At 51.7% G+C, this 17,713-nt stretch overlaps 1 protein-coding gene across 1 annotated transcript in view; it reads right to left on the reverse strand.

Moving 5' to 3' along the window:
- The window catches only part of Ppl (periplakin), a 49,929-nt gene that overhangs the window by 16,903 nt on the left and 15,313 nt on the right, over positions 1 to 17,713 (reverse strand). Inside the window, 8 exon segments of the mRNA XM_038324933.1 lie at positions 159 to 254; positions 1,763 to 1,870; positions 1,952 to 2,113; positions 3,180 to 3,221; positions 3,304 to 3,423; positions 3,934 to 4,054; positions 4,689 to 4,843; positions 10,664 to 10,763. Coding sequence (XP_038180861.1) covers positions 159 to 254; positions 1,763 to 1,870; positions 1,952 to 2,113; positions 3,180 to 3,221; positions 3,304 to 3,423; positions 3,934 to 4,054; positions 4,689 to 4,843; positions 10,664 to 10,763 — 904 coding nt within the window.

The raw sequence follows: 17,713 nt of genomic DNA on the forward strand, positions 1-17,713 counted from the left end.
ACCCGGTATCTCCTGAGCCCTCTCCCGTGCCTGGAGTCAGGCAGATACCTGGTGGTAATGCACCCAGTATCTCCCATGCCTGCAGTCAGGCAGGTACCTGGTGGTAATGCACCCGGTATCTCTCGAGCCCTCTCCCATGCCTGCAGTCAGGCAGGTACCTGGTGGTAGTCCTCCATGTACTTCAAGTGGCTCTCCTCACAGATGAGCAGGTTCAGGTACTGTTTCCACTCCGCATGCACGGCCTCCATGTGTGCCTGCCAGGGAAAGGAGAGACCCATTGCTGCTATCTTGGGAAGTCAGGGGAGGGGCTGGTAGGAATCCAGGTGGGGAAGGTAGAGAAAGGTGGGTGAAGCCTAGGTGAAGCCCTTCCCAAAGGTAGCCAGCTCCTATTCAGATGGGTCAAAGACAGGGGGCATACTGAGACTCCAAGGAGGGTTACCATGTACAACCAAGTTGGGGGCTGTGTCTACTCAAAGTGGTGCCTTTAACAAAGTCCCACCAGTAGGGCTGTAGCTCCATCGCAGGGTGCCGTCCAGCATGCGCAAAGTCCCGGGTTCCATTCCCAGAACCACATAAACACTAGGAAAGGTAGCACACTGTAGTCCCGGTACTGGAGAGGCAGAAGCAGGTCATCCTGCTGTCCTTGGCGATACAGTAAGTGTAGCCCAGTAAGCCTGGGCTACGTGGAACTCAATCTCAAAATATAAATTCCACAATGGACTAAGAATAAGTTCAGTAATGGGAATGCTTGCCTGACAGGTTCCAAGACCTGGGGTTCCATGCCCAACACTGTAAAAGAACAAAGCTTCTGCTTTGGTTGCCCAGAGTGGACTGAGCACCTCCGAGGCTCTCTCCACCTGGACCACTTGGAAAAGACTGGGCTGAATGAAGACTGCAGGGTAAAATCATGGTGGAATTAGGTCCTTTAAAAGGAAGGGAAATGGCTGGTATGGTGGTCAGTACTCAGGAGGGCGAGGAAGGCATGAGAATCCAGAGTTACAGTCCAGGTTAGGCGTGCGGCACACACCTTTAATCTCAGTACTTGGGAGGCAGAGGCAGGTGATCTCTATGGGTCTGAGGTCAGCCAGGGCTGCACAGTGAGATAAGAAAGGTAGAGAGAGAGAGAGAGAGAGAGAGAGAGAGAGAGAGAGAGAGAGAGAGAGAGACAGAGAGAGAGAGACAGAGAGACAGAGACAGAGAGACAGAGACAGAGAGACAGAGACAGAGAGACAGAGACAGAGAGACAGAGAGAGACAGAGAGACAGAAAAACAGAGACAGAGGAGCATGGGGAGAGAGAGCGAAAGGGGGAGGAAAGAGGAGACAGAAAGAGACACAGAGAGAATGAGTTTGAGGTCAGCCTGGCCTACATAGGGAGACTGCCTCAACAGAAGAAAAGAAGAAAGGACAGAGACAGGAAGAAGAAAAAGCAAGAAGTTGGCAGCAGAGGTAGGAGAGTTCCTGGAGGAAGACGAGAGGACCAGCCTTGGATGGAAGAGATGGGGGAGCCTCTGAGGAGCGAGGCACTGGCCACACCTGGGGTTCACAGTTCAGCCTCCAGATCTGTGAGCACATGTACCATCCATCCCATGTGACAGTCTGCGTGGGGAGCTCAGAAAACAAAGCCAGGCCACATCCAGGCAAAAGTGGGCAGCCCGGGCAGAGCTTAGAAGAGGACCAAGGCAAAGGTGGCTCAGTGGTTATGGGGTGCAGTTAGAAGCCCCTCAGCTCGAGCAGAGGAGCCCCTAGGGTGAGCACACACACCTCAATGGAGTTCCTCCCTGGGTGCTCCGCTGCCAGCAGTTGGTCTCCCTCAGTGTGCAGTTTGTTGATCCTTTCTTCTTTGGCCTCTAGGTTCCGGTTGATGAAATTCTGCCAGAAGGGAGGTGGGGTCAGCACCTGGCTTGGCAGCCCCGCATCCCCCTCCAGAGCTGCTCCTGGCCTTGTGCTCACCTCGTACTGGCGCCGGCGGCTGGGGTAGTCGAGGTTGCGGTCGCTCCAGTCATACTGCAAGCGGCCCTTGGCCTGCTGGTCCAGCCAGTACAGCTCGTTGGTGCAGCGTTGCATGTAGTCCTGCAAGGAGCTCAGGTGCTGCTGCCGTGCCTGCGACGCTGCCTGTGGGACAAGCGTGAGGTGAACACGGCACTGGGGCCCAGCTCTGCCATTCCCCAGCCAAGCAGAATGGCCCCCTGAAAGCATTCATTCACAAGTGTTTATGGAGCATCAACGAGATGTGTAGGGCGGTTTTGGGCCCAGGGTACAGAGCAGTGAACAAAGGGAAAGACATCCTTGGGGCTGATGTGTCCTGGGAGCTTTGGTTTGCCGCCTGTAACGTGCTCACCCCTAAGGCATAGGGACTGCCATAGAGCTGGCACTCAACAGACTGCAGCCATACCTTCTACATTTGCTTTTTATAATTATTTATTGACTTGAGGCAGGGTCTCATGTAGCTTAGGCTGGTCTCAAGCTTATCATGGAGCTCCTAAACTCTGATCCTCCTGCCTCTCCTTTCGAGTGCTAGGACGCCAGGGGTGCACGACCAGATTTTATCTGGTGCTGGGGCTGGAACCCAGGGCTTTGGGCCTGCTAGGCGAGCTCTCTACAAACCAAGCTCGTCTCAGCTCTTTATGATTATGTTCAGAGAAGCATCTGAAGCCTCTGAGGGCAAAGAAGGGTTAGGGAAGACTGGGAGGCTTGTAATTCATCCTGTAGAACAAGAACAGTGATGCTGGGTGGTGGTAGCGCACTTGGGAGGCAGAGGCAGGCGGATCTCTGTGAGTTCGAGGCCAGCCTGGTCTACAAAGTGAGTTCTAAGACAGCCAGGGCTACACAGAAAAACACTGTCTCAAAAACAAAACAAAACAACAACAACAAAAGAGCACACATACACACACTCATACATGTGGGCACATGTGCACACACATGCCTGAACCATGCTCTAGAAAGTACATGGCATCTACTTGTCATGTAGCAATGCTGCACAAAGAATTGAGTAGGGCTTAGTGTTGCTCCATTGGTAGAGTGCTCTTCCAGAATGCATGGAGCCCGGGCTCCTCATAGACTGCTATGGTGACACTGGAGTATAAGTATACAGTGTCACCTTTAGAAGATCATGGTGTCCCAAGCTCCCAGCCCATAAGCCCCCTACCCGTGTCCTCTCCCATCCCCCAGGGCTTCTCACCAGCAACTTCTGATACTTTGCCTGGAGTTCACTGTTCTGTTCCTGTGGGTAGAACCAAGGAATGAGGTTAGGCCAAACTTGCCCCTCTCCGCCCCACATCTCCAAGACTCCACCACATACGCACCTTGTCCTTGGCCAGGTGGGGTCCAATGGCTTTGACTTCGTTGTGGAAGATGTTGTGTTGTTCCACCTGGCTGTCCACCAGAGGAAGGTCAGTCCCAAAGCCCTGGCTGCTCAGCTTGTCCTGGAGGGTCGGTGGAGAGACACCAGGAAGATGTGGGCTGGGGCAGACTTTGGCATACCCCACAGGAGCCTGGGCTTTTGACTCCAGTTGGGTGAGTGCCTTTTCCCTAACTTTTTCTGGAGCAAGTAGTGGCAGGTATTTATCTGGACCACTGCTGATGCTCATGCCTTAATAACGTATGGGACCCTGGTCACTGTTTTCATGTTACAGGTAGACAAACTACTAACAGTAGACGTCCCACAAAGACACCCGGATGTGGTTGCCACAAGCTTTGCCATGGAGGAGATGAGCTTCTCCAGTCTGCCCCCATAGCTGTTGGATACCAACGAGCTAGGCATGAGAGGCACAGCTGGCAGGGACTGAGGTCTGACTGTGTGACTCCAGGCTAGGTATTGTCCCTCTCTGAGCCCTAATCCTCTCGTCATGCAATTTCGGGAGACTGCATAATGGTGACCCCTACTCAGCAATGCTGTGATACTGTGAGCTGACTCTGCTGATATTGGCTCATACCAGCTTCTCATCCACCAGTGCAGCCCAGTTGACCTTCGGTTCAGCCTCCTTCACTGCCAGGCTGTACATCTGCTTGTGTTTTCCCCGTAGGTTGGTCACGCGCTCTTTCAGCTGGCGAATGCTGTGGGGGGGGGGGGGATAAGCTACCATGTTAGAGGGACTTGCCCAAATGATCATGATGTAAGCCCTAGAGAGGCCTTGGGTCTCAGCATGGGCTTCAGATCAGTGACCTGGAGAGAGGGCAGCAGCCTTGGGCACCACACTACCTCTGAATCCTGTTGTTCGTACTGTCTGCTTTCCCGAACCTTCCCTCCCTTTCTTCTGAAGCGCTACTAAAGAAGATTTTGGAAGAAACAGGCAAGAGCACTGTTCACTGGAGCACATGCCCAGCACAGGCATGGGCAGGGCTGTGTCACACAGGCACAAGCACGGGGGTAAGGGACATGGAAAGACCCACGACTCTACAGGGTGGGCACTGGTTCACCTGTGTTGAGCTGCAGTGTGGGCCGTAAGCTCAGGAGACACAAAGACTATAGAGTCCTGAAGCAGTGAGCGCATCTATTCCCAAAGCCTCAGCCTCCAACTACGGCCTTCTCGTTAAGTTTAACTTAAGGCCTCTGGTACACATGCTGGATGTCCACCTGCATTGTGTACACCCTACAACAGAGAGTGGTCCTGGGAGCTAGAAAGCACCAGCCCTCCAGCCTGCATCCCAGCCTAGCATGCCCCCCGGACACCACACAGAGGGGACTTACTCCTCAGCGATCATGTCCCCCTGTGGATGCTTCATGTGCTTGGCAATGGCCGCATCCGCCTCCAGCACGTACAGCAGCTTCTCTGAGTCAGACACCTTCTGCAGGGCCACGTCCCGGTGCTCAGGAGGCTGCCCCTCTTGTAGCCGGGCCAAGTCCTGAGAAGGAAAAGAAAGGAGTCAGTAGTGATAGCACAGGGCCTGAGGGGCAGGACCCGCTGGGGGCTCCTCTGGCCTTGTCCAGACTGGCACTCAGCAAACACAGCTGGGCACTGACACACACAGGGGTGAATGGTCCCACTGGTACCTAGGCATGGCTCTGCTGCCTGGTTTTCATAGCCCAAGCTGGGAGTCCCCTGCAAGGCAAGCTGACAGAAACCTCGCAGGCACCAGAGACAGAATAAGTGAAGCTACGTAGCTCAGGGAAGCCCCTCTGAGGTGCCGACATAATCTAAGCTGAAGGACAGAAGGAAAATATGTTCTAGGCAAAAGCAAGAGCCTATGCAAAGTCCCGAGGAAAGACAGACAGCAAGCCATGATCTAGGCACCAGTGAGAGGCCACTTGGCTGGAGGCAGGGGTGAGAGGAAAACCAGAGTAGATGGGGGCTGGTCACGTGATCTACGGACACCAGAGCATGGGACTCCAAGGAAGAGCCAATCACACAACTCAGAGCACAGAAGGTCTCCAAGGAAGAGCTAGTCACATGGCTCCTTTGATGCCTGAGTTGAGGTTTTCAGGAGCCATGCAGCAGGCTGTCAGCATTAGGGTGTGAGCGGGAATAGAGGGTCGTGCATGACAGCACCTAATGGGGTGAACTGGGCTGTTCTGTGCTGGGGAGGAAGAGTGGGTGGTAGATACTTAGAGATGATAGCCTCCCTGTGAGTCTAGAACCTCTGTTTAGAGAAAACAGCTAGTTGACAAGATGGGGTTCTTTCTTTGTAAAAGGAATTATTTTGTATTTATTATGTGTGTCTATGTGTGTGCGCACACACGTTTGGGTAATCACAGAGGCCAATAGAGGGCGTCAGATCCCTGGAGCTAGGTTTATAGGCAGTTGTGAACTGCCCAACATGGGTGCTGGGTACCAAACTGGCCCTCTGAATGAATGGCATGTGCTCTTAACCACCGAGCCATCTCTCCAGCCCCAGGACAGCGTATCTACACACAGTCTGTATACTGCAGCTGCCGTGAAGCCGGCCAGTGTCTTGAATCCCTAAGGCTGAGTTCAGTAGAGGTCAGGAGGGCAGTGAGTGAACTGAGGGCAGGATAGACAACACTGGGGCACCGCAGCAGCATGGTCTGCCACTGGTTGGTTTTGGGGACCTCGTCTCCACCTGTTTTCAGAAGAGGAAAGTTGAGGCTGGGAAGAAGTTCAGTGTGCAGGTGGTTGCCTAACAGGTGCAAGAATCTGCGTTCTGTCTCGGCACCACAAAAATGGAAAGAAAGAAAGCAGGTTGGGCATGCAGCTCAGGGGCAGAGGTGATCCCACCTAGGGAGAGGTGATCCCACCTAGGGAGAGGTGATCCCACCCGGGGAGAGGTGATCCCACCCGGAGAGAGGTGATCCCACCCAGGAGGTGAGACTGTTGAGAAACAGACAGAGTGACCAGGAGTGTGGGATTCCATTGAGATAAAAACTCTCCAACAAGCCGACTTAAGGGCAGGAGGCAGAAGGGCAGGTACCTGGCCCGGGACTAGGGAAGAACATGAAAAGAAAGGGCAGAGACGCTGACACTGAACATCATGCTGCCCTAGAGAGGTCCTAAGAAAACTGGATGGTGCACTCGGACTGCGCGTACCTTGTAAGGTGCAAAGCAGGCTACACTCTTTAAAGTGAGAAGAAAGGGTGTGTGTATGAAAGTGATTTCAGCCCTGGAGAGGCTGAGGCAGGGGAATCACATTCAATGTCAGCTAGTCCATTATAGCAAGAACTTATTTCAAAAACAACAACAAAAAAAAAAAAAAAGAAGAGGAAAATGGGGTTGGCAAGATAGCTCTGTGGTTAAGGACAATGCTGCTCTTGTATGGGACCTGGGTTCCGTTCCCAGCACCCACACAGCAGCTCCCAACCATCTGGGAGTTCAGTTCCAGGGGATCTAAAGCCCTCTTCGGGCCTCCGTGGGAGCTAGGTATGAAAGTGACGCACAGACATAGATTCAGGCCAAACACCCAGACACACAACAAAACACAATCAGGAAAGGGGTAGGGCATCTGCCACCCGGCCTGATGAACTGAGTTCATCCCAGGACCTGCATGGTAGACAGAACAAACTCCTACAAGTTGTCTTGTGATCTTCATACATGTGCCATGATGTGAGCACGCGCGTGTGTACACACACACACACACACACACACACACACTAAATAAATGCATGTGTTTTTTAAAAAAAACACCAACAAACAAGCAAAGGGAAGGAGGGAAGGAAAAAGAGCCAGACTCAGTTACATAGTCAGTTCAAAGCCAGCCTGGGCTACATGAGATGCGAGACTCTAGAGGAGGAGGAGGAGGAGAGCAAAGTCGAGGACAAGGAGGAGCAGCTCAGCGGCAGAGTGTGCTTAGCGGGTGGGGCCTTGGCTTCCATCCTGAGGACTGGAAAAGTAAAAATAAAAGCAGAAAAAAGAAACGGCAAAGGAGGGTAGGTCCAGAGATGCCACAGAGTCGGGCACAGGAGAGCCCGGCTCCCTGTGGGTGAGGAGATGGCATCCAGGCTTCCCACCCCGGGCACAGGAGAGCCCAGCTCCCCCAGTGACTTGGAGCTGAGGCTGTGGAGTCAAAGGCCAGTGGGCCAGGCATCCCTGACCTGGGGCAGGCAACACAACACACTTCCTGGCTTGGGTGGAATTTCATCCTCTCAATCACTGACAGACCCAAGGCCACCCTGGGCAGCCTTAGTGTGAAAGATTAATTTGTCAAAAGAAAAGTCTATAAATCTTCACCGAGTGCTACAGATGATGTGGGTGGAACACGTCTGGCCGAGATGCGGAGACCTACTGGGGACAGGGGGAGGGTGACAAAGGGCTCAGGTCAGTCGGACTAACGGGCAGTGAGAGGAGTTAGGGAGAGTTCGCCTCTAGAGGGCAAGCATCAAAGACTTTCTAAAAAACTCCTACCTACATATTCTATCCTGCCTAGGTGACTATCTACCAAAGCAGATTCACAGGGTGAGTTCATTGATGGGAGCCACTTCTGGGCTCTTCCTGTAAGTTACACCTTGATAAAACAGTCCTTCAGCTCAGAAGGACTGCCAGGGCCCCTGCACGACTGGCCCACTGATGGACAGGTGGGAGAGCGAGGTGATCCGTGTGGGCGCAGGACAGTTTTGGTGGAGGAGCTACAGAGGGACATTGCTCCATCCTTCAGGCTTGTCTGCACACAGGACACCTCACTGGATAGCTCTGTCACAGGGATCTGCAGGTCATGTGACACAGAGACAGAGGAGGGGAGGGGTTGGGGCAGGGGCTGGGGAAGAGAGAGCAGGGTACAACTGTCTCAGGGTAGAGGGTGCTCCTGGGGAACGGGAATGAGGCCAACATTGTACTGAACTGCCTGAAGCAACTCTCACCAATTAGAAAAAAACGAAAAGTTCAGGAAAATGTTTGGGCAGTACAATGGACAAATAATGATGCCTTCTGCAAACAGGGAAGGTAGGAAGGAGGGGGAAGGGAGAGAGAAAAGCCCAGAGGAAGGAGATGGTTTGGCCCATGGACTCCTCAAAAAGTGGCTGCTGCCTGGACTATGGTGGCACACGCCTTTACTCCCAGCACTCAGGACAGAGGCAGGAGGGTCTCCGTTTGAGTCCAGCCTGTTCTACAGAGTGAGTTCCAGGACAGCCAGGACTACACAGAGAAACTCTGCTTCCCCCTCCCCCCCAAAAAATCCAAAACAAAACAAAACAAAAAAAGTGTCTGCTGTTTTTTCAACTGTGTTCTGTTGAGATTAAGAAGTGACTCCGGGTTGGGGTGTCGCTCAGTGCTGTAGCGCCTGCCTAATGTGCACACTGCCTGGGCTCCATCTCAAGCTTTACATACACAGGCAGATTGTTGTCAGTCTCAGTCTGAGTCATTCCTCAGGCAAACCCAAAGGGAAGCCTGAACATGCACCTCCCCTCAACACACACACACACACACACACACACACACACGAGAGAGAGAGAGAGAGAGAGAGAGAGAGAGAGACAGACAGACAGACACACACACACACACGAGAAAGAGAGAGACAGAGAGAGAGAGAGAGACACACACACACACACACACACACACGAGAGAGAGAAAGAGAGAGAGACAGACAGACACACACACACACACACACACACACGAGAAAGAGAGAGACAGACAGAGAGAGACAGACAGAGAGACAGAGAGACAGAGAGACAGAGAGAATCTACTTTTGTGGATGGAGTCTATGGGATGTTAATGTCCCTCATCATATTGTTTATCTGTCCAAAAATGTTAGTAACAAGCACACGCTATTCTGGTCGTGATGAAAAACAGACCCCAACAAGATGATTTTCATTTAGGAAAATAAAACAAACAAAACACTATTTCAGGGCCCCAGGAGAGAGGATAGCAGGAAAAAAAATCATAGAGGCATTTTGGGAGGGGACAGGCATTCTGAGTGGTGGGGGATATAGGCTGGGGAGGAGAGCTCAGGGACCCCAGGCAGGGGGAAGGTGGCCCCATTCCTGAGTCCCTGCAGGGCCATCCTGGGCCAGGACTGACCACCTGGCTTCTTGACCCCAACATCCCTACTTGCCACCTGCCACCCCCACCCTATCCTTTGGGGACTCTGAGCTGTCTGTAGATGGGCCCTGGGACAGTACACTTTGTCTGTCAGAGGTGGTTGTGGGAGCAGGAGCGGCCACAACAGAGGCTAGAGACCATGACTTCCCCACCCTCAGTTCCCCACTGCTCAGGGCAGGCTCTTAGTCACCTGGTGACTAAGAAGCCAGATGAAACACAGCTCTTGGCTACACTTGAATTCCAAATAAACAACAATCCACACTGGAGTATAAGTGAGCCCTGAGCAGCACCAGGACCCGCTGACACTCAGGGAGAAGTACTCTGAAATTCAAATGTAACCCGGTTTCTCAACTTACTTCCTTTGTCCAGTCCAGCAGCCCTACGTGCAGCCACTCCTGGGCCGGCTGTCACGGACTACTCCCCAGTTCTTTTAGCACCTCAACTAGGAAGCCAGAAGAGGACTTCCTATGCCCAATGCCCTGGGTTTCCTCCCTAGCACTGGGGTTGAGGGGGTGGAGAAGGGAGAAAGAATGGGAAAGTGATATACATTCCCCAGCAAGGAAGGCTGCAGACTGTGGCCTTGGAGGTGTACAGGGAGAACAGCCCTGGTTTTCCTGTGGAGCCCCAGGCTGTACCTCCTGGGTTTCCTGACTGGGTGTGCGCTCCAAACCTTTGAGAGGGAGTCAGACAGTGGAGACATCATTCAGCCAGTAAGTGATTCTACCCCAGGTTAAACCCTAAGAGTTCTCCTCCAGACCAGGAAGCTCCATCCAGGGGAGGCTCCGCCTACAGGGAAACTTTACTCAGGGCAAGGCTCTGCCCAGGAAAAGCTCTGCCTATGTCCTTGAGGACAGTATAAGCCAAATAACCCCTCTACTATGTTACTAGGTTACCAATTCACCTATCCTGTTTTTTTTTTTTTCTCCCAATTTCTGTCTGTGTAAGACCCAGTTCAGGAGCTCAGCATCCTGTAGGCCCTGGGCTGGAGAGGTCTCGGCACAGCTGGGCTGGAGAGGTGTCTCAGCACAGATGGGCTGGAGAGGTCTCTGCACAGCTGGGCTGGAGAGGTCTCGGCACAGCTGGGCTGAGTGAGTACCGCAGGTTCCTCACTCTCTAGATACCAAGAGCCATACTCCTTGGAGCAACCACAAAGACTTCTGGATGTGGGTGACGCTGGGCTGTCGTTACTAGGTGAAGACCAAGATGCAGAAGGCCCTGATGGGGAGAGCTGGGTACTCACACTCTGCATCTTGGCCTCGGTGTCCACAATGTTCCTCTCCACCTGGTCCGCATTCTTCTGCAGCTGCTCAATCAGCTCTGAGAGTTCCTTGTTGGAGATGCTGCAGACGAAAGGAGCAGGGAGATGGAGCTCAGTGCAAGCCCCTAGTTTCCGGCCTCCCAGGCTGGCCCACCCTAGGCCCCAAGCAGGACCTGCCACCTCAGTCAGACTTCCAGGAGCTAGCTTGTCCCCACAGGATAAAGCCACTAACACCATAAACAGTACATGGGGCGGGAGTACCAAACCTCACTTTGTCTATTGGATTTAGATCTTCTATTCGGTCAAGTTGTCAAAGTTGTCAAAGCATGAATCTTTTGTTTATGTTTTGTTTTTTTCTGGAGTTGGCCTCTTTGTCTTGGCTGACTCCCACTCCTGACTCAAGCCATCCATACTGGAACTGAGACATATAAGAATGGACCCAGCTCTTCTTGTGGCACTTGGCAGGTTGGAGCACTTAACCCTTAAAGCACTATCTTCTTGTGGCACTTGGCAGGTTGGAGCACTTAACCCTTAAAGCACTATCTTCTTGTGGCACTTGGCAGGTTGGAGCACTTAACCCTTAAAGCACTATTGAAGTCTGTAAAAATCACTATGCGTATTAATGATAGTCCCTTGGGTTCTTATTGAAGATGCTGCTAATGTGTATGGTCCAGCAAATGAACAAAGACATTGAGAATGTCCCCCTTGTTGCCCTGGCTGTCTTGTGCAAAAAGACCATGGGTCAGACAGATAGCAGAACTGCCCTATGCCAGCTCTGTGTTTTCTGAGCACTCCATGGACATCTTAAATAAACTACACGACAGCCACAGCTGGTTGTCACGGCTCCTGAAGGCAGCTGGAGACAGAACTGTTTGAAAAAGTTTTGCACCAGACTTTTTGATGTCACAAACCTTGGTGAAAGCAAGATGACCCTACAACTATTCCTACCCAAGCCAGAGCAGCAGCACTTCCCTGGCATTCTATCAGAAGGACTGCTGTGATTGGTGTACAGAGAAAGTGCAGTGATGTCTGCAAATAGGAGCCTTTATTTGCATGCAGGGTGTGCTGTGATTGGTGCAGGCACATTTTTTTAATCTACATAACCAGGGGCTACCTCACTTGGGGAGTTGCCTGAACAGTTCTCTTCTATGCTTCCTTTCCTGAAACACTCAGGTTAGGTATCACTGCAAAAGTGTGGACCCCAGCAGCCCCAACAGCAGGTGGCGGGGTTAAGCCAGAGGATAGTGGTTAACAATGGCAAAAGGAGCAATGGTGGCTACGATGGGGTCACAGAGACCCATAGTGCTAGGCTGTCAGGGGCTGAGGAATTCTGGCTTCTTTCTTTCTTTCTTTCTTTCTTTCTTTCTTTCTTTCTTTCTTTCTTTCTTTCTTTCTTTTTTCAAAACAGGGTTTCTCTGTGTAGCCTTGGCTGTCCTGGAACTTGCTCTGAGACCAGGTTGACCTCAAATTCAGAGATCTGCCTCTCTCTGCCTTCTGAGGGTGGGGATTAAACCATCACCTGCCCAAGTTTCTTAGGCTTGTCTGAGAGCTGGGACACTTTGAAGGGCTGAGAGTCCTAGTGGCCCAGGCCTGCCTGGTTTGGTATACAGCTAAGCCTGGTGATACAGGCCAATCATCCCATCTACTTGGGAAGCTGAGGCAGGAGGATCACACATTCAAGGTCTCACAGAGTTACACAGTGAGTTCAAGGCTGGCTTGGGCAACATAGTAACCCTGCCTCAGAATAAAAAGCAAAAAGAGGGCTGAGGAAGAAATTAATTAATTAATAATTTTAAAAAGGGCTGAGGAGCAGGTCAGCAATGGAGCGCCCACCTTGGCAATAACCCAGCTCTAGGTTCTATCTCCAGATGGTTACAACCCAAATGAAAAGAGAACGGTAACATTTGCAGGTACCTGAGGCCTGCCCAAGACTGGAGACTCTAGCTGTCTGCCTCTACTGCTGCCCCTACCTGCCATCACAACTAACTTCTGTCAATCACCCAGGGATAGCACTCAGAGCAGTGTTCATGCTAAAGCCCCACCCTTACACTGCTCCTTCCCCACCCACAATTTCAATAGAGCAGAAGGACCCAACTGGGTGGCTGATAACCAGATAATAGGTGCAGGCCACCGGGCCACGTTCAGTATATTCTTGGAGACATAATTCACACCACATTGGCTCACCCATTGGAAATACACACAGTGGGTTTTAGTATATTTAGAGTTTCACAGCCGTCACCATTACCTGAAGAATTTGTTTGTCACCCCTAAAACCTCATGCCCGTTAGCAACTGCTTCTCACCTCCCTCCCCCTCCCTTCCTTGCAACCACTAACTCTACCTGTATGCATTTTATGCTGGGTGTTTTATCTGTGTGTGGCCCTTCATGTCTGGCTTCTCTCAGCATTTGCAAGGTCCATCCCAGCCACAATCTTTGTGAAAAGTTTACCCCCTTCCACAGCAGCCTAAAATTCCATTGTATAGGTGGGCTTTGAAAGATGTGGACAAGTTCAGTGTCTTGGTCAGAATGTATGTTAAGGAGAGGCTATAGAGAAAGGTGGGTCCTGGGTGCCTCCTTTGGGTTAGGCTGGGGGGAAGTGGGGTGCTAGATCCTCAAAGTGACCCTCCTAGTTCAGGGGGGATTGAGGATGCTGTGCACTGCTCTAAACCTTGGAGTCTGGGTCTCCAGAGCCTGGGGCTCTGTGTACTATCGCAGTTAGTTTTTCAGGTCTCCTGGGGACCTGGATACCCACCAGTGGTTACTAATGAGGTAAACAAAGCTGGGGGCACAAATGATAATAGCAAATAGAAGCTATGAGTGCACCTGCTCACCTCCTCGACTTTGCCCTGGAGGCTGCCTTGTGGAGGCTCACAGAGAACAAGACTCAGGCCACACTTCTATAGAATCACCCGAGGAAGCAGCATTTCCTACAGAAGGTCCTCATTCTGTATGTCACTCAGGACTAAGACCTGCCAGTTTAGGCAGTTAGGAAGCCTCCTCCACCCAGACAAAGTCACAAGCCAATAACAGGCTCCGAGAAGCCCATTCACAGACACTGGTGTCTGAGGGGTGAGCTAAGAGGGAGCCGATTGGGGGAATTCATGCAGAAGCCAGGCTAGAGGAATACACTGAGCTTCCCAGAAAGGAGAGGTCAGGGCCCACCCTGCTCTCCTGTTCCTCAGCTGGGCAGACTGTAGGAGACCAAATGCCCTGCCTCCTGCTCTTGTAATCAACCGGCAGCCCACCTGCTGCAGCTGGAGACCAAGGCTTTCCATGACCTGCTCCTGCCCCTATGAGCCACTCTTAGGACCTCCCAGCCTCTCCCCAGGGGATGTGTCAGGTGCTCAGCCAGCCTTGCCACAGGCTGGTCACTTGTGGAATGCCATCACTGTTAGGACCTCCAGCCTCCCCCAGGGGATATGTCATGTGCTCAGCCAGCGTTGCTACAGGTCGCAGTTCCAGCAGAGTTCAGCACACAGGATGGGGCACAGAGAGTGGGAACTGAGAGGGGCCAGCTGGAGTTTGGGCAGTTTCAGGCAGGCATTGTGTCTCGGTTTCTCCGCCTGCTGAGTAAGGATGAACACAAAGGCATCTTGTTCGTCTGGCATTGGCTGAGTGACTGGCCAGACAGCAATACCACCTCTGCATCATCCTCATCCTGAGACTTAGGGAGGCTTGTGGAGAACTTTGCAGATGAGAAAAACAGGGCTCAGGGACATCAAACACTCTCGCGGAGTCATGCAGCCTGTGAGCAGAGAGCAGCAGTTCTTCCCAGAGCACTGACTACACCCAGATGGATGCTGCGAAAGCCACATGTCACATGTACTGTGACCCAACACAGGGCAGCAACATGCATCACGATAACAACAGGTGCCAATACCGACTTTCTGCACACCAGATTCCTACTCCCTCCTGACGTTATCTTCTTAGAACCATGTAATTAGCATGATGGGGAACCATATTATTATCCCAACTTTATAGATGTGGAAAATAAGGACCAGAGAGGTTAGGTAACCTTCCCTGAGTCACACAGTAATTACATGACAGAGCCAGGATTCCAATTGAGGTGGTGCCCAGAGTCCATGCCCTTAATGTCTCTATTTGACAATCTTGGGGCCCTTAGAGCACACAGTACATACTTAATAGATTGTTTTAAGATGACATGTGCTCGAAACTGCCACACTGTTAGCCACTAAAACGGTCAGAATAATAGTAAAGAATAGTGAAAACAGTGCTACCTGCTAACGAGGAGAAAATCGCCCAGCCCGCCTCCCGTGCTGCTGGTGAGGATGTGAAATGGTGGGGGGTGGTGGGAAAAAAAAAAAAAAACCAGATCCATACAGTGTGACCCAGCACTCAGGAGGCAGGGGCTGCAGCAGCAGAAGTTTAAGGCTACGTCATGAGCTTGAGGCCACCCTGTCTTCAAAGGGGGATGAAGGATGGAGTGGCAAATGGCCCAGTAATGATCAGAGTTCGGCTCTCAGTGCCCATGTAAAAGCTGGCATGACACCACACATCTCTGCAGCCCTAGCACCGATAAAGGCAAAGACAGGGGATTGCGGACGCTTGCCGAGGGGTGGGGAGGGAGAGAGAGAGAGACAGACTGCGGCTCATTAAGAGACCCTGTCTGGATGAAACAAGCAGAGAGTGATAGAGAAGTCAAGATGGCCTCCTGTGACTGTACCTGCACGCACGCACTCCCGCACACGTGTGCACGTGCACACGCACACACTACAGAATAAAGTCAAGTGTGGTAGCTTGTACACCTATGATCCCAACACTCAAGAGGCAGAGACAGGAGGATCAGGAGTTTGAGGTCACTCTCCGATATGTAGCAAACTGGAGACCAGGCTGGGTTACATGAGGCCCTGCCTCACAAATAAAAAAAATATAAATAAAACACATAAATAAGTAGATAAGCTGGGTATGGTGGCACATGCCCTTAATCCCAGAACTTGGAAGGCAGAGGTAGGTAGATTTCTATGAGTTCAAAATTAGCCTGGTCTACATATCAGGTTCCAGGACAGTCAGAGCTACACTCAGAGATCTTGTCCCAAAACAAACAAGTCAATAAGCCAGTAGCTGAATGCAGGCATACCTATCAATCAATTAGCAGGTAAGTTACACGGGGCCCATCTGTACGGCTCAACCACACGACAAATCGTGCTTGGACACCTGCTGCAATAAAGATGACCCTTGTGAACGTGACCCACAGGGCCAGGTGCCAGCTGTGAAGGACACATTGGTGTGACATGTCAGAGTGTGGGGGGGGGGGGGTCCCCAGGAGTAGAAAGCAGATTAGGTGAGGCTGGGGATTGAGCCGGGAGAGGGTTCAGGAATGCTAAGGGTGGGGCAGTGACACTGGGGGTTGGGAGTGATGGATTATTCTAAGTTACTTGTGCCGTTGGCTGTGCACATCCTGAACATACTAAACCTCATGAACTGCATCCACTCAGCAACTGAACTGCAGAGTTAGCGTACTTTGTCTCATAGAACCCTTTCTAAAGAGACTGGCCAGCTGGGCATGGTGGCACACATCTATTTCCAGAGGCTGAGGCTGGGGGATTATTGCAAATTCAAGGTCAGCCTGGGCTACATAGGAAATTCTACAGTATGAGACTGTCTCAGAAAAAAAAATCAACATCAGATAACTAACGGAATAGTTAGAGTGAGTCTGGGGTACAGCTCAGTGCAGGAGGCCCAGGACTCCATCCCTGCAACATAAACAAAAGTCTATTTACAGTGGTTGTGAATACATGGTGGAGGAAGAGACAGGGTCTCTGTTGTCTGGGTTTAGCTTTAAACCCCTGGGACCAAGGGATCCTTCCACCTGAGGGCTGGGGCTGAGACAGGCGAAGGTGCCCCTTTCTACCTGGGGCACCCAGCTCGTGTTAACCATTGTCAAAATTTATAAATATCAGGGTTAGTGATAATAGTAAATTAAGTTTATATTGTCAGCATAGCTAGTGTTCATTTTCCCCATAAATAAGCAAAGGTTTGGGGGATGGTGCCATGTGACTCCCTAATAGGAAGCTGTTGGCCTCTGGCTTGCTGCCCCTGCCTTGAACAAAAATTCTGCCAGTCAAATAGCCAGAGGCACCTCACGCCGCCACCCGCCGACTAGAACACTCCGTAGTGACAGCTCTAGACAACCACTCACTGATCAAAGCCAGCCCTCCAGCCCTGAAGGTGTGCATGCCATCTTTTGCTGTCATAAGCTTCAGTGAGCTGGAGCTGACCTTGTCTACCCAGGTAGAGAGGGAGCACTTCCTGACTGGCCTGGCAGAGGGATTGCTGTGATTGGTGCAAACACCACCTTTATTAGCATGTGAGAGCCTATGATCCTCCCCAGCTACATAAGCAGGCTCACTCAGGGGTTCTGAGGAGACACCCTCCTCTTACTACCTCCCTCCTTTTGTGACCTTAGGACCTTTGGGGCTAAGAGTAGAGGCCAGGCTGAGTAGCAGAAGCTGGAGGAGCCATGAGTGGCCCTAAGAGCTAGAGGGACCAGGTCAGTGGCCAGCAGTGGCAGCAACCACGACAGAAAGCCAGATCTAAGAGCTGAACCCAAATGGCTGAATACCCCAGCCTGTCTTTGAACTAGCTTAGCTTCTTAGGGGCAGGCAACCCCAGCCACCTGGAAGATGCCAGTGAATGCTTTCAGGGTCTGACTCTCACCAGCCCAGTGGTGAGTGGCCTGGTACTTATGACACTGCTCAGGAATCCTGCTGCCCTCTGAAATAAGTGGCATTATTTATTGCAACTGTTTTGAAAAATTTTTATGTGTGTGTTTGCCTATATGTACGTCTATGTACCATGTGTGTGCAGTGCCCAAGGAGGCCAGAAGAGGGTATTGCATCCTCTGGAACTGGAGCTATAGACTGTTGTGAGCCTCTGTGTTGTGCTGGGAACCCAACCCAGGTCCTCTGGAAGAGTAGCCAGTGCTCTCAACGGCTGAGCCATCCCTCCATGTCAGCATTATTTACCCTGCTTTTACAAGGTCGAGGCTGGAACATTCTGTGCTTTTGATCA

The sequence above is a fragment of the Arvicola amphibius genome, chromosome 4 (assembly GCF_903992535.2).
Source record: "Arvicola amphibius chromosome 4, mArvAmp1.2, whole genome shotgun sequence".
NCBI lineage: Eukaryota > Metazoa > Chordata > Mammalia > Rodentia > Cricetidae > Arvicola > Arvicola amphibius.